The sequence below is a fragment of the Echinops telfairi genome, unplaced genomic scaffold, assembly GCF_000313985.2.
Source record: "Echinops telfairi isolate 266 unplaced genomic scaffold, ASM31398v2 ScPeMD7_5;HRSCAF=22, whole genome shotgun sequence".
Classification (NCBI taxonomy): Eukaryota; Metazoa; Chordata; class Mammalia; order Afrosoricida; family Tenrecidae; genus Echinops; species Echinops telfairi.
Window position 1 is genome coordinate 28722684 of NW_022103901.1, and position 17179 is coordinate 28739862.

The window sequence follows — 17179 nt, forward strand, 5'->3', positions numbered from 1 at the left end:
GGCATCTGCTCAAGCCCTCCCTCAATGCAAGAACACTTTGTTCTAATAACCTGGCATTCTACAATGCTCACCCTCCTGGCAAGATCCCTGAAGACAAAATGGTTACATAAGCAAATGTGGTGAAGAAAGCAGGTGGTGCCCGGCTGTCAAAAGATACAGCATCTGGAGTCTTAAAGGCTTGAAGTTAAACAAGCAACCATCTAGCAGAGAATGGTCTATTATCACGTGCTTTGTAGTTGACAGATGTAAGGCCATGCAGATACAGTTGTGTCATGATGTTCACCAGGACCTGGCTTCAAGGTTAAGGTGCTTATCAAGCCTGTTCTCACAAGAGGTGGGCTGTTACATTTTGGGTTTTTAACAAACTAAATCTTAAAATTGTTATATCTCTAGTATTTTGATTAACTGCAGGTTAAATCTTTCACCCCTTCTAGCAATTTCACTGAGGAGTCTGAGTAAGACATTTCCTCAAGGCTCTGTTTTCTTGAAAATAAAATTATCTTGGGGGGAAGGGGAGGCCTTTGATAGTATGGAAGGTATGGTTCCGGCAGCCAGATTCACATTCTTGGCCCATCTATTTTCTCTGAAGGGCCTCCGTTCATCGTGTAACCTCAATTATCCTGCTTGTAAGAAGGCACTTTTCTGAAGGATGTTTTGAGTCCAAAGGGTTAATAATACTCTATGGAACTCCGGCCCTGCAGAGCTCCTCCCTCTTTCTCCGGGATCCCCAGAGCTAGAAGAGGAGGCCTGTGGGTGGCACCAAAAGTTTGCTCTGGACCCAAAGTGCAAGGTTAAAACTCACCTAGCAGAGCGCCACGGGGAAAGTCCCGGCGACCTGCTTCCAAAAACACTACAGCCAAGAAAACACAATGGGGCCAGTTTTACTCGCGGCCACAAGGTTGCCATCGGTGTGAACCAACTGATCAGGTCACGTGTAGTTGGCACCGTAAGAAGCCAACTGCGTCCTAGCAGCGGAGGCCGCTCGCGGCACGCTCCGCCCCAGGCCCCGCCTCAAGCCCCGCCCCCAGGCACGCCCCGGGCCACGCCCCCCGAGCGGAGAAAGTCGTGCTGAGTAGGAGCGAAGCGGAGAGGCCCGGCGGAGAAAGCCTGGCGGTGCGGCGCAGAATGCGACGCGCTCCTCCCCGGGGCTCCCTCATTGGCTGGAGGCCGTCGCTCACTCGCGCCACTTCCGGGACAGAGGCGGTGCCTGGGCGACTTCCGACGCGAGGCGTAGCGGCTGAGCGTGTGCCCATGGCGGCTTCGCTCCTTAGCACGCGTTTGCCCGGTGATGTGGCCGCTTCGCCCTCTGCAGTCTCAGCGCTGGGGACCGCGCGGACTGGGTGAGTGTCAGCGCCCTCCTGCCCGAATTCGCGTGTGTGAGCAAAGCCCAGGCCTGGGGTCGGGGAAGCGGCTACGAAAGGTCTGAGTTCAGCCGACGGGGTGGGGCGGGTGGGGGCAGAGGCTAGGGAACCATCTCAGGGTCTCGAGAGTGAGCGCTGACAAAAGACGAAAAGCTGATTTTCCGCTCCAGGGCCCTCTTTTCTCCGCTCTGGGCTGCTCAGCAGCATCCGAGGCTGAGATAACTTGAGGCTTCACCTCACTTTCCTCCTCCCTCCCTGTTTCCTAGTTCAGGTTGGGAAGAAATTCCGTGAGCATTGTAGGTTGTCAGATAAATGCTGTCAGTACTGGCAGGTTAACATCTTTTAAATAATCGGTTGGTTTTGTTTGAGATTGGCGTGACACATTTGTTTAAGTCTTTTTGCAGCTCTTAACTTTTAAAGCGCACAACCAACAAAACCAAATCACCGACATTCAGTCAACTTTGACTCGTAGCTCCGTATAGGACCAGGGAGGGTATCACGGCCCCCAAGGATTTTCGTTTTTTCCCTGGGTGGGTTTGAACCTCCCCCTTCTGATTAGCATCTGAGGCACCATCAGGGCTCCTTTAATGGCTCCCAACCTCATTAAAACACTTTGGGGTTTAATTTAGTAGGATGCTATGTTTTGTCACTTAATCTGCTCTGGTTAAGGAAAAAGCTTGAATAATAGTATTTATGGTACTTACTGAGCACCTACTTAGTACATAAGCCACTGGGGACAGTAGTCAACTAAAAGAAACGGGTCCCTGCCCCTAATTAGCCTACAATCTAGGGTGGAAAGTTAGTAAACATCCTCTAAATCTGTGAGCCAGATGGTAATAGATGAGGAAATAAAACTGTAATGGATGGAGGAGGGAGAGGGTGAGTACTTTGGATTTCTGGTGGGAAAGACCTCTCACATTGGAGCTGCATCTTTGATGAAGACAAGAATACAGCTAGGTATATAGATTTGGAAGACGAGTGCTGAGGGGGATGGACAACTGAAAGGTGGGTGAAGGGAGACATCAATCAGTGTAAGACATGAAAAAATAATAAAATTTATAAACTGTCAAGAGTTCATGAGGGAGGAAGGGGGAAATGAGAAGCTGATAACAAGGGCTCAAGCAGAAAGAAAATGTTTTGAAAATGATGTTGGCTACAAATGTGCTTGACACAATGCATTGTGATCAAAGTTGTATGAGCTCCCAATAAAATGATTTTTTTAAAGTCTCTGATAGAGATGCAAAGTTATTGCCCTTCTGTACGGAATTGTGACACAGGAGTTAAGTGGGAACCAATTTGGCAAAGTTTGAAGAATAGAAATAACAAGGTCGAGAGGTAGGCACGGATCAGATTACGGTAGGATGTGGAAGACCACAGGAGGAAGGTTGAGTTTTTACTCAAAGTGCGCCTGTAAGACATTAGCGATGGCACCATCTGTTTTGATTGTTGAAAAGACCACTTTGGCTGCTGAGTAGAGTGAATTATTGGGGGCAAGAACAGAAGCAAGGAGATCATTTACCTTTTTTGCAGTCATCCAGTTGAGCGATGTTGATGGCTAGGTTATTTTCTGTCATGCATTTAATCACATGATAATCGTGGTTATACAGGATTTCAGAGATGCTTGCATTAGAGAACGATTTCTTCAATTCTCCCCCAAGAAAAACTGTTCGATTTGGTGGAACAGTGACAGAAGTCTTGCTGAAGTATAAAAAGGTAAGAAAGAACATATGAGGATTGATTTTTGTTGTTGTTGTTGGTCCACACCAGGGCTTTAAACTAACTGGTTCGGTCCAGTTTGATTGATCCCCAGGTGAGAATTTTCCTTTCCAGTCCCCATTGTCATTAAACCCATTGTCACTAGTTGATTCCAAGTCATAGCAACCCTAATAGTGTGTTAGTCTGGGTAGACTAGAGAAACAAATTCATAGACGCTCATATGTATAAGAAAGAGCTTTATATACAGGAGCAGTTGAATATTGAGAAAACATCCCAGTCTAGTCCAGATCAAGTCCTAAGTCCGATATTAGGCCATATGTCCAATACCAATCTATAAAGTCCTCTTCAGATTCACCAAGCACATGCAATGACACCAAATGCAGGAAGATCACTGGCCAGTGGGTGGGAAATATTGTGGATCCAGTGGCATTGTAAGCATCTCAGCACTGGCAGGGGTCTCCATATGGTTTCTCCAGCTCAGGGCACTAGCGTAGTTCTGTGTGTCTTGTCAGCTGCTGTCTCCCAGAGTGTGAGCAGAGAGAGAGTGATTTCTGTCTCCAAGGAGGAAATACAGTGAACCCTCGTTTATCACGGTTAATCGGTTCTAGACCCTACCGTGATAAATGAAATTCCGCGAAGTAGAATTCCTTATTTGTAAATCAAATATTTTCGTAGTTAGAGCATAGAGGACATGAAAAAACACCCTTTAGTCACCATTACACTCGTATTACCCAATTTATTAAGCGAAAAATGGAAAATACAGTAAAACATTTTGGACGTTACAATTATCATTTATTATTTATTATATTATTTATGGCATCAAGCGTGTACAGTATGAGCCAATCAGTGGCAGTAATGACAGAGCATGCGCTGTTACGCAAAAACCGCGATAGAGTGAAGCCGCGGAAGTCAAGGCGCGAAGTGGCGAGGGTTCACTGTACAGGAATTCCCAGAATCCTCAGGAAAAGGCCACACCCACACCGAGCCGTCATTGGCTATATAATGATTGACAGGCTAGACTCCACCCCTACACTCTTAATCCTCAAATTGACACCGGATTATGTAACTGCCACAATAAGACTGGAGAATTGCTACATTGACCAATTGTAAATCTTATTGGAAGCAGAAAGTCTCCTGTGTCTCCCTTGGAGCAGAGGGGTTTGCCCTGCCGGCTGTGCATAATACCACCAGGGCTCCATGGGAACCGTACAATTCACCTGGGGATTCTGTTAAAATGTAGATTCTGATTCAGCTGAGCTGGCTGGGAATGAAGATTCTCAGCAGGGAGTTGAATAGAAAGGTTTGAAATCTGTTCAGAAAATAACCTTAGCTTTAGTTATTTACCGCAACTAAACACCTTAGAGTAGTTACAAGTCCTTGATGTTTTTTTCTCTTCAAATGTTTTTCTTACCCAGTATTTTTCCCCCCAAATATTTTATTGTGAATTAGGTAGGGGGTTGCATATCAGATGGTTTTTGCACTCAACAAATTAAAACAATTTATCACCCAATGGCTTGTCCTGCACGCACCCCACTTGTCCTTTTTCCCTTCTCTCTCTTGTTTTGTAGTGCCTATTTTGACCTTCACCCAAGTTAACACCTGTTTGCACTCTCCTTTCCCCTCCCACTCTGGTAACCATCAAAGGCTGCTCCTTTTTATATGAAAACCTTTAAAAGAAAAAATAAATCTTAATAACCGTGATCTCATAAATATTTGTCCTGTTTACCTTCACTTGGCATAAATCCAATCATGTTGTGAGGTTGCACCGTCATTCTTTAAGGAAGCGCAGTCCTCCATGTGTGTATGTGCCAAAGTTTTTGTGTGTTTTTTCTAATCATTTTATTAGGGGATCATACAACTCTTATCACAATCCATACATACATCAATTGTGTAAAGCACATTTGTACATTCATTGCCCTCATCATTCTCAAAACATTTCCTCTCCACTTAAGCCCCTGGCATTAGGTCCTCGTTTTTCCCCTCCCTCCCCGCTCCCCCCTCCCTCATGAGCCCTTGATAATTTATGAATTATTATTTTGCCATGTCTTGCCCTGTCTGACGTCTCCCTTCACCCACTTTTCTGTTGTCCGTCCCCCAGGGAGGAGGTTACATATAGTTCCTTGTAATCAGTTCCCTCTTTCCAACCCATTCTCCCTCTACCCTCCCAGTATCGCCACTCACACCACTGGTCCTGTAGGGATCATCCGCCCTGGATTCCCTGGATTTCCAGTTCCTATCTGTACCAGTGTACATCCTCTGGTCTAGCCAGACTTGCAAGTTAGAATTCGGATCATGATAGTGGGGGCAGGGAGGAAGCATTTAGGAACTAGAGGAAAGTTGTATTTTTAATCGTTGCTACATCGCACCCTGACTGGCTTGTCTCCTCCCCGAGACCCCTCTGCAAGGGGATCTCCAGTAGCCTACAGATGGGCTTTGGGTCTCCACTCCGCACCCCCCCATCATTCACTATGGTAAGATTTTTTGTTCTGATGATGCCTTATATGTACCTGATCCCTTCGACACCTCTTGACAAAGGCAATGAACTTCGGGCCAGGGTTAATGTCAGGCTGAATAGTTCTATGGTTCCTGGATCACGGCTTCAGAGGTGACCCCTGAGTCTTCACTACTCACCCTTCTTGCTTGGGCTCTCCGTATGTTGAAAACTAGCCCATGTTGCATGTAGAGTGAATTTTTGTGATACCTGGAATTTGGGAGGAAATAAAAAATTTGCTTCTGACCTTATATCCCCCTTAATGAATACTAGCAGTTCTGAAACTGCTTAGTCAATTGTTTTCCTGCAAAGTAAAGTAAAATGTAGTAGGAAGAATAAGTTGTCTAGTCAACTAAGACCAGAGAGAAGCAACCAGCTAGTGTGATCTGAGGATTGTAAATAATAAAATCCAAATCCAGTGGAAGGAATGGTATCAGCTCTTAAATTGGGAACACTTGGTTTGCAGAAGGCTGTCGATGACAGTGGAAACTCAAAATTCTTTTGCAGGGTCCACACATGGCCTCTGTGAATCCCCTCTGTCCACAGCTAAGGGATGTAAATGTCTTTGCAGTATTGCAGAGTGCACTGGAGAGTGGGTTATTGCCGATGCGATTAGGTTAAGAGTTGATGCCTTACCTATGGTTTGATCTCCCTTTCGACCCACTTAAATTTTGTTCCAGTTTTTAATATTTGATGTTTTCTTCTTGATTGACACTTTTCAGTTTTACTTTGGTGGTGGTGGTGGGTTTTTCTTTTTTTTGAAGGGGTTGGGGTTTTTGTATGTTTTTCTGTATGTTAGATCTGGAGATCTAATAGTACCACTTATAAATTAATGTAAACAAAAACTAAAATCAACAAAAATCTTTCTTAGCAAAGCTGGTTTATTGTTCCAGTTTATTGTTACATCCAGGACAGGTAAATTTATAGACAGTAACTGGATGGGGATATGGCAGGGGAGGTTGTAGGGACATTGGGAGTTAATAACAATTAGTACAAGAAAGAAGAAAATGTTCTGAAATTGATTGTGAAGATGAGTGTACAACTCTTCTGAATAAATTAAATTAAATTGTGGGATATGTGAATTATGCCAGTAAAACTATTTTCAAAATTAGGTATCTGTAGGTGGATGGATTTACTTTTCAGTTCTCTATTCTGTTCCATTGGCCTACATAGCTCTTATACCAGTCAGTGCCAGGCTATTTTGACTACCATAGCTATATAATACCTACAGTATTTATTTCTTTTTTTTAAAAGCTATTTTCTTGATTTTTTTTTTTTAAGCCTATAGATCAGAGCATCTGTCTCCCTAAGGAATTAGCTATGCAATTTGGAACAATAAACCAGCTTTGCTAAGAAAGATTTTTGTTGATTTTAGTTTTTGTTAACATTAATTTATAAGTGGTACTATTAGATCTCCACAGTTGAGGGGGAAATAGAAATGGCTTTCTATTTATAGTCAGCCATCCATCTGTATCTACACATGTGAACTGATTGCAATTATTGCAAAGATGTTAAGGAAGGTGTTGTTAGGAGTCTTGCTTTTGATGCCAACCTCATTTTTTCTCTCCTCTTTGTCAAGGGTGAAACAAAGGACTTTGAGCTGCTGAAGAACCAGCTGTCAGATCCAGATATAAAGGTAATTCATTCATGTTTGTTCTTAAGCAATGTGGCTGCCACTTTGTACAGACATCTTTGTGCACTTTTGGTCTGTTTCATCCTGTCGAGAACATCATGATTCCGTTGATCTGGTCTTGTGATTCCGACAGAGGCAGTTTTAACCTGTAGGGGGTGTTTGGCAATGGCTGGAGGTTTGTCCCCGTGGGGGTGTAGGATGGGGTGCTGCTGACATGTAGTGGGTAGATGACCATGATGCTGTTAAACATCCTACAATGTGCAGGATCCTACAACTCTTTACAATAAAGAATTTTCTGGTTCAAAATGTCAGCAGTGCTGAAGTTAAGACCTCTTCTCCTATGCTGACATACAAGTCTCAAGTCTCCAAGGCTAAGACAAAGCAGAAAAACACAACAAAAAATTACTCCTGTTTCAAACTTTTTCAGCATCGTCAGGTTGAACATACATGTCATTAACAACGTGGTAGGCTTTGGTTTCCCTTGCTTCCTTCACCACCTATATTTGGAAAGAGTGGTCGTTCTGCTGTACTTTATACAGAGCTTGGTAAGTTGCTGTGGCTGCAGAGCCAGAGTTTTGAATGGCACTGCAGTGGTAGCATTGCTCAACCAGCTGTGTCTTCTTTACCCCTGGATACGTTGGTTCATATTTTACTTCCAGCCTTACTACGTCTCATTTTGTCACTTTCATTTGTTGGCCAGTTTCCTCTTTTGATCATCCATTTTTATAGTGCCATGGATTTATCATTAGGAGACAAGAAAATACCAGAACTTGAATACATTTTATTGCCTGTGTATGAAGTGAATAATGTGACCAGTCACAGATGGACTTTGAAAGAAGTGATCTCATTTGTCACTTAGAATGCACAGCTGTTACTTAATTAGTGAATTGTGGATTGAAGAACTAGCAGTGAAGTTTGTTTTTTGTACAGTTACAGTTACTATGCCATGGTGACTGAAATTTATATCTATTAGAAATTTGCAGAATGTAAAAGATTGCCTGTATTTCTAACAACCAACATAGGCTTTTTGATTTGAGTAAATATCTGATTTTGTCTTTCAAAGAACACCTACATAGTGGGTTTTGAAAAGTTATGTGAAGAGGCTTCAAAAAATTTGTGGGAAATTTCATTATCTTTTTGTTCTATTTCCAAACAAATTGTTTCAGCCCTCTCATGTGAGACTTCATCTCACATGCTTTGGACACGTTATCAGGAGAGACCAGTGGCAAAGAACATCATCCTTGGAAAAGTAGAAGGGTAGTGAAAAAGAGGAAGCCCTTCCACAAATGGGCTGAAATGAAACACTTGTGAGGCTGGGCAGGACTGGCCAGTGGTGCATGTTGTACAGAGGGTCGCCGTGAGTTGAAAACCAACTTGATGGCACCTAACATTTTCAACTCAAATTTCAACCCATATAACAAAACTGCCCTGAAGGAAGGTCTAGGTTGAATCTTGAAGGAAGGAACCCTGGTGGTGAAATTGTTAAGCTACTGAAGAAAAGGTTGCTAGGTCAAGCCCTAGGGAGAAAAGACCTGGCAATTTGCTTCTGTAAAGATTTCAACCTAGGAAATCCTGTGGGGCAGCTCCACTCTGCCCTTTCAGTCCGACAACTACGTCTCACTGTGGTCTTTGTGAGAGCAGACGCCAGGCCTCCCTCCTGTGGAGCCACTGGGCCGGCTCCGTTCACCAACCTTTTCCTTCATAGTGGAGCGCTTAACTGTTGCGCCACCAGGGATTCTCGTTAGAGTGACTTCTGATTATCAGCCAGACAATATTACTAGCAGACATGCAGGTGAACTTAAATATGGAGACAATACACATAGCTGTTGGTGCTTTGTTGTGTTTAAATGGTTTGTTTTTAATTCCCCAGTTTTAAAAAGTCTTGGGTGTAAAATTTGAGGTACCAAAAAAAAAAAATGAGGTACAAGCTTCTGACCTTACCTAGAGTCCTAAGAGATGAGAGTCAGGATCAGCAGGTTGTTCGTTCGTGTGAAGCAGTGACCAAACATAAAGCTCCACTCTCCAACTTTACCAGCCATGCCCCCCCCCCTCTTTCTGTGGTGGGCTTGTTAATTTGTTACAGTAGCCGCACCACACTCATACTCATAGTTTATTAAGGAAGTTGTATGGGTTATAAAAGACCCCTGGTGGCGTAGTGGTTACACATTGGGCTTCTAACCACAAGGTTGGCAGTTCAAAACCACCAGCCACTCCAAGGGAGAAGGACAAGGCTTTCTGCTTTTGTCAAGAATCACACTGTGGAACCGACAGGGGCAGTTCTACCCTGTCCTATAGGAATCTACTCCTTGGCAGCGAGTTTGGTTTTGGTAACAGACTATAACTGGAGATCAGGATCAAAGAACATGCAGGCAAGGTCTGCATGACCGCTCCACATTGAAGAGCATCCCTCCCTTTCTCGGCTCAGGGCAACTCCTCTAGGCTGAGCACTCCACCACCACCCCTCTTGGCCTCTCCACTGCCCGGCGGCCCGCTTGGTAGCCAGCGTGGCAGTTTGTTTGGTTCTCAGCTGTTACCCTAACAGCAGCTTAACCCCAATACAGGCCATTTCCAGGCCTCTCACCGTTCTCCGTGTTATAATTCTTGTAGGAGGTTCAGTCATTGGTAATTCTAGGACCCCTCCTGGTAGAGTCACGAACTGACCAATCCCCTCAGTGTACTACAAGTCACTCAATTTGCATAGTAAACAGACGGTTCTGGCAAGGTGTGTAAAATCGACCAATCTAACCAAAAAGTAACAAACCATCAAGTTGTCTGTAACTTACCAGGAGATGGCAGATAACCTGGACAAAAATAGCAAATCTCTTGGAGTAGGAAAGTAGGGCAGAGGTAACTCTTCGGGGCCCAGAGCACGGAACAAATCTCCCATGATGGTTTGACCACAGAAAGGAAGGCATGTCACTATAGAGGTACAATCACTTCTTTAAGGCGAATGGGTGGTCCCGCCTGACATGGTGCATTTGATTCCTTCCCCTGTGTATCAGAGTTACAGATTTTCTAATATTGATAAGGTGATGGATATAAGGTATGTCTCTCTCTTGGGTCTTTAAGAGAAGTTTTGATTCTGAACATGTTCTTTGTTCAATTTAAGGATGACCAACTCATTAACTGGCTGCTGGAATTTCGGTCTTCCATTATGCACCTGACAAAAGACTTTGAGCAGCTTGTCAGTATCCTACTGGTAAGTCTGCCGTTTATTTCAGAGTAGTACTTGGGAACTAGCATGTGTTGCGCGTCAGTAAACAGAAAGTCTCTGTACCTTTCCTTCTCCACCGTAGAGACTGCAGTGGTTGAAGAGAAGTCAGAAGGTGGTGGAAGAATACTTAGCGTTTCTTGGTAATCTTGTGTCAGCACAGACTGTCTTTCTCCGACCATGTCTCAGCATGATTGCGTCTCATTTTGTACCTCGTGAGTGATTATTCTTTGCTTTCCTTTTTTCACTCTTTCTATTAAAATATGACCACCCCATTATATTTGTAACTGTCCCACCGCAGAGGAATGCAGAGTACATATTGGCAGCTCTTTCTCATACACAGCACCTTCCAGCAGTGGACCTCAGGAAATGTCCAGGTTTATTTGTGGCTCTGCGTTCTGTGGGTGGTTGTTAGGTGTAGTGAGTTTCTGACAGTCTTAGAACCCTTACATTGAAAAATGGTTAACTATTTAAAACTGTAAAGTGGCTTTACTTTGCTCAGATTGTATGTTTAGTATGTGCTCATTGTAGACAGTTTGGACTTTGGGGCGGCAAGTTAACTGTTTTATATAGGAGCCCCGGTGCTGTCTGGTAAGCAGTGCACGGTTGACCCCTCAACTGCTCCTTGGGAGAAAGAGGAGACTGTCTACCATTCAAGATTGATAGCCTCAGAGGGGTCACTATGGACTGGATGGCAGGGGGTGTGGTTTGATTTGGGGTTCACTTTTTTTTTGTCAGGTGACAGAAGAATAATATATTTTCTTTTTCTCTCAAAGCCCGAGTAATCATTAAGGAGGGTGACGTGGATGTTTCAGACTCTGATGACGAAGACGATAGTAAGTTTAAAGAGAATGGAGTAGAGAGCGCCTCCTGGGTCGTGCCGAATGTTAACTAAATGATGAAAGCCCACTGGCAAGGCCGCCTGTGATATGGTCCTTTGCCATATTGATAGCCCTCAATGCATTAGGCAACCGATTAATAGGCAACCGATAGCCCTCAATGCATTTCTGCTAGAATTAGCGCACTTAGTCTTCAATGACAGTTGTGTTACAAAAAATTGTGAAATTATCGTTTCTCTAGTAAATCATTCCATTGTCGCCCATGTATATTTTTCATTTCGAGTGCATATCTTTCATTTTATTGAAGCTTGGTTTCATACTTACTCACTCAACTTTTCTCCTAATAGATCTTCTTGAAAATTTCGACACATGTCATAGAGCCTTGCAAATAATAGCAAGATACGTCCCATCGTGAGTATTCTTTCTTTCATTATTTATTTGGAATTATGCTGCTATTCTCAAAGGAATGTTCTAGTCCAGGGGTCGGCAAACTGTGGGTCAAGAGCCGTGTGCAACTCATTCAGTGTGTACATGTGGCTATGAAGTGAAATTGAAAATGAACATAAAGCAATCATAGTTTGATTTAAAGAGTATTACTCAGATAATAGTGATTTCATTTGTAAAAATATATTTATGGCGAGATGTATGAGCCCCAAATAAAATCATTTGTTTGTTTTTTGTTTGTTTATGGCTCTCAATTTTTAAATTGTGAGAGACAGGATTCGCTTTTCCATCTCAAAAGTTTGCCGGCTCCTGTTCTGATTCATGAGAAAATGTTAATCTCATCAGAACTAGAATTGCATGGCTTGGGGCACTGTAGGTGGGGGTGGGGGTGTGTGTGTAAATCATATTTATAACATTGCCTGTAACTTTCTTTTATAAACCTATGCAAATTTCCTCAAAAACTGTTTGTAGTGGTTAGAATTTGCTTTTACATTCAACAGGTATAATGTCCAAAAATTTAGTGAGAATCTCCTTTGTGTGTTTGTCATGTCGTAAGACTAAAATTAGGTGTCTGAGAATAGCTTTTGCAGGTGTCTGGGTTGCTTTTGAAAGGGTATCAAGGTTTTAAATGTCATTAGTTGTAACTTAAAAACATCAAAATTAATGACTTATCCCCTTTTTAAAATAAAGTATGTAAAGTCAGATGGTTAGGGTTCAAACGGAAGCCAAGAACCCTTCGCTTGTGAGGTGAGGCTTGCCCTTTGCTGCCTGTGTCTCCATAGTTGTTCCTGATTGGAAACACTGTCTTCCTGGAAAGCCCAGTTCACACCGTCTGTTTGATTTCCCCAGGACACCGTGGTTTCTTATGCCAATACTGATGGAAAAATTTCCATTTGTTCGAAAATCAGAGAGAACATTGGTAAGAAATATTTCATTGGAAAACTTGTATTTTGTAATTTAGTTTTAGGTGATGCTATATCATTTTCTTAAGAATTGTTTTGCCTGTAAAGCCTTTAAGACCAAGAGTATGAATTTAACTCTGGTTCCATTCCTGGTACTTTGTGCTTTTTAAAAAAAAAATCATTTTATTGGGGGCTCTTATAACAATCCAAAGATAGTAGTTCTTATATACTAACAATCATTCCTACTTGAGCATGAATTCTGCCCAAATTCTCATGTAATTAGTTCATTTCTTTTATACAATTTTAGTGGTTTCCTTTTAGGCTTAGATTCTTTCTTAAATAAATTATACATATAAAGCATTTATAATGTTTGCTATTGTTGTGATTGTCTGCTCAAAGTGGAATATTACAAGCCATTATCCTCATATAAGGAGCCTTGGTGACACTGTTGGTAAGCTTAAGACTGCTTACCACAAGGCCAGAGACTCAAAGATAAGGCTTTTGCTTCTGTAAAGATTCACAGCTTCGAGCTGGGGTTGACTTGTTAGCAGTGGGTCTGTTTGTTTTAGTTTGAGACTTGTATAAATGCAAATTTAAAAATTCAATGAGATAGTAGGCAGCAGAATCTAACATTTTAAAAGCATTATATACCATGACCAATTAGGATTTATCCCTGGAATGCAAGATTGATTTAACACGGAAAATTAATATTGAATGAACCACATCAGTATTTCAGTAGATACAGAAAAGGCATTTGACAAATTCCAAACCCCCTTTCATGATTGAGACACCCCAAAGGGACTTTCTCAACCTGATAAGGTGTATCAGGCTGGGTTCTCTAAAGCAACGAGTCCTGTACGATCATCAATGTACAAGAAAGAACTTTATCTCAAGCAGTAATTGTATATCAAGAAGGCATCCCAGCCCAACTCAAGTCCATAAATCAGATGTTAGTCCAGAAGTCCCTTTTTGAAATCACTGCCTCAGAGTGGTGAGCAAGAAGCAGATTATCACAGGCCAGTGGGTGCAGGGTCCCGTGGATGCCAACAGCTCTTAGAGTCAGCCCATGTGGGGCCACCCCTGGAGACAGACACAGAGCCCAGTGAAGTCCAGTGAGGAGCAAGTCAACGTGGTAGAGTGAGGGGTAGTTCTCAGAGTCCCTCACCCCCAAGGATGGGAGAGACCACACCCCCAAGGAGGTGTCATCAGGCTACTACTTGATTGGCAGGAAGTGTGTACTAGACATAAAATCATCTAATTACCACATAAAGGATATCAAGGAAAAATTTGCAGCTCACATCACACATAATGGTTAAAAAACCTAGAACTAATGAGTTCAGCAAGGTTGCAGAATATAAGATGAATATAAAATAATTGTACAGGATAATTTAATGGATTATTTTTTTGCACCATCGAGTTGGTTTTGGCTCATAACGACCCTACAGAACAGAGCAGAACTGCCCCCTATTAAGGGTTTCCCAGACTTTAATTCTTTACGGGAGCCGCTGGTGGTTTTGAACTGCTGAGCTTGCAGTGAACAGCTCAATTAATAACCCCCGCTACACCACCAGGACTCCTTGCAATGATAAAGAATTAGTTTTCAACTAATAATACTGGAACACATGGATAGCCATCCACACACCAAAAGACAAAGCCGTATCCATGCCTCACAACATACCTAAAAGTTAAAATTAATCTAAGACCTGAGTGTAAAGAGTAGCATTAAATCTTTGTGACTTTGGACGACTTAACAGTTACTTACATATGATCCCTCAAGCATACGAGCAAAGACGCAGTAGATAACTTTGAATTTCTTAAATATCAAAACATGCTTCAAATGCTATTAAGAGAGTGACCCATGGAATGAAATACTTACAAATCACATATCTAATGTTAGTTAGAGTGTAATATCTATGAGACCAAACTCATTGCCGTTGGGTTGACTGCAATTCATAGCAACGCTGACAAGCAGGGTAGAACTGCCCCTGTGGGTTGCCAAGGCTGTAATTCTTGAAGGGAGTGGAAAGCCGACATGGCTTTCTCCCGTAGTATATGTAAAGAACTCTTTAATTCAAGAAAGGGGTAAATAACTCAATTTTAAAATGAGCAAAAGACCTGAAATAATCATTTTTCCAAAGATTCAGAAATGGAAATAAACACGTGAAAAGATGCGAACATCATTATTCTTCATTGTTAGGTACTGTTAGTCTGGGTAGACTAGAGAAACAAATCCATAGACACTCATATGTGTGTAAGAAAGAACTTTATATACAAGAGCAGTTGGATATTAAGAAAACATCCCAGCCCAGTCCCAATCAAGTCTGTAAGTCCAATATTAACCCATATGTCCGATAACAATCTATAAAGTCCTCTTCAGACTCAAGAAACATGCAATGACACCGAATGCAGGAAGATCACAGGCCAGTGGTGGGAAGTCTTGTGGATCCAGTGGCATTGTAAGCATCTCAGCGCTGACAGGGCTCTCCACATGGCTTCTCTAGCTCCAGAGATCTGACTCCATCAGCCTCTATCCATGCGTCTTCTCCACATAGATGTCTCACAGGGGGTTAGCGTGTGTCCCGCCTCCTGCGAGCTATTTATCTCCTTAGCGCCTCCCAAATGAGGTCAAGCTACTACCCGATTGACAGACTAGACTCCACCCTTTCGCCCTCAAATTGACACCAGATTATGTAACCACCACAGGTACTGTTCAGTGAGTTTTAAAACTGTGGCCATGGTACAATAGAGTGAAACACTGCCAGTTCCTGCACCAGGGTTGCAGCCACCTTGTCAGCCCATCTGGTTGAGGGTCTTCCTCTGTACTATGCATGCTGTCCTTCTCCAAGGGTTGGTCTCTCTTGACAACATGTTCACAGCATGTAAGATGAAGTCTTGCCATTGGTCATAGGGAAATGTGAATCAAAACCACAATGACACACCACTTTTAACCCAGTAAGATGGCAACCATAAAGATAATAACAGGCGATGAAAAGGATGTACAGAAATAAGAGCACTCTTAGATGACTAGTAAGAATATAAATTGGTGTATCTGCTTGAGAGAAGATTATGGCATCTCTCAAAAACTCCATCGCGTTACCACATGATGAAGTGCTTCCACTACTGTGGCATTGAAAACAAGTCTACACAAACACTGGAACACAAATGTTTTATAATGACAAAAAATAACCCAAATATAAATCAGCTTATAAATGAATAAGCATTGTAGTATATTCATATAATGGAATATTATAGTTCCGTTATTTCTCCCCTTTTTTGTCATTATAAAACATATATGTTCAAGTGTTTGTGTGGCTAACTAGTCACAAAAGACTGTATACTACGTGGTTCCATGTATGTGAAATGTCCAGACTAGGTAAATCCAAAGACAGAGAAAGGAGGTTGGTTGGGGGTGGGGTCTGGTGGTTAGTGGAGAATGACCTATTCGTTGAATTGGGACATGTTGAGGGGATGCTGGAAATGCTCTGAAATGGATTATAGTGGTGTTGTACAACCTTAAAGATATTGAAAACCATTGAATTGTATACTCGAAATAAATGAAGTATATGGTATGTGAATTATATCTCAATAAAGCAATTAAAAAGTATTTCAGTAAAGCTATTAAAAAATCGCTACATACAAGTTACAGATTCTACTGTTGGTGGTAATGATAGTGTAGTTATATTGAACATAGATTTATATTTTAAGATGTTTATGTAAACTCCCACTTTATAGATGTTGTTTCTGAATTGGTAGATTGAAAAAACAACCAGTCAAATCCTTTGTTAATTCTGACGCACAGCGACCCTGTACAATAGAGCAGCATTGAACCACGGGGATTTCAAGGCTGAAATCTTTTTCTTTTTTTTTTCCATCAGTTTATTGGTGGCTCATAGAGCTCTTATCACAATCCACACATATATCCATTGTGTTAAGCACATTTGTACATTTTTAAGGCTGACATTTTTATGGAAGCAGTCTACCTCATCTTTCTCCTAAGCAGTAGCTGGTGGACACAAACCCTGGAGTTTTTGGCTAGCAGCCAAGTGATTTAGATAAATGAAATTAAAGACTAATTGCCGATGTGCTTATGTAATTATGAAGCGGTCTCTGAAAATATTTGTCTCCGTCTGACGTTCTAGGAATGCTATATCCATAACTTATTAAGGATTAGTGTGTATTTTCCAACCTTGAGGCACGACATTCTGGAACTTGTGATTGAAAAGCTAATCAAGTTGGATGTAAGTATAGAATATTCAGCTTTTCTCCTTGATTTTCACTACTGACTGTATTTCATTTGTCATTATCCAAGTACGTAAAGCAACAATGAAAAAAGATCTACAGGTCCACCCACCTCTCATGTATTTCTTTCAACAATAAGCTCTTTGTGTTGGAAAGCTAGGAACAGTTCTATGAATCATGATTGGGAAAAGGCATTTATTAGATTTAAGAGTATGTCTGTGATAGGCACTGTGTGAAATACATGCATTATGGGGAGTGAGCTGAATATAACTGGGGAGTCAGGAAGAACTCCTAAGGGAGTAATGGAGAGTTGAGACTTTTATATGTTTTGGGTGTTGATTCT

General features: G+C 42.0%; 1 protein-coding gene across 1 annotated transcript in view; it reads left to right on the plus strand.

Annotated features, from left to right (window-relative positions):
- The first annotated feature begins 1233 nt into the window (after positions 1–1233).
- Positions 1234–17179, plus strand: part of RRN3 (RRN3 homolog, RNA polymerase I transcription factor) — a 36766-nt gene continuing 20820 nt past the window's right edge. Inside the window, exons 1-9 of the mRNA XM_004705757.2 lie at positions 1234–1340; positions 2969–3074; positions 7148–7204; positions 10311–10400; positions 10498–10627; positions 11189–11248; positions 11599–11662; positions 12545–12614; positions 16737–16835. Of these exons, the coding sequence (XP_004705814.1) occupies positions 1252–1340; positions 2969–3074; positions 7148–7204; positions 10311–10400; positions 10498–10627; positions 11189–11248; positions 11599–11662; positions 12545–12614; positions 16737–16835 (765 nt within the window). The 5' untranslated portion in view covers positions 1234–1251. The remainder of the gene's footprint in view (positions 1341–2968; positions 3075–7147; positions 7205–10310; positions 10401–10497; positions 10628–11188; positions 11249–11598; positions 11663–12544; positions 12615–16736; positions 16836–17179) is intronic.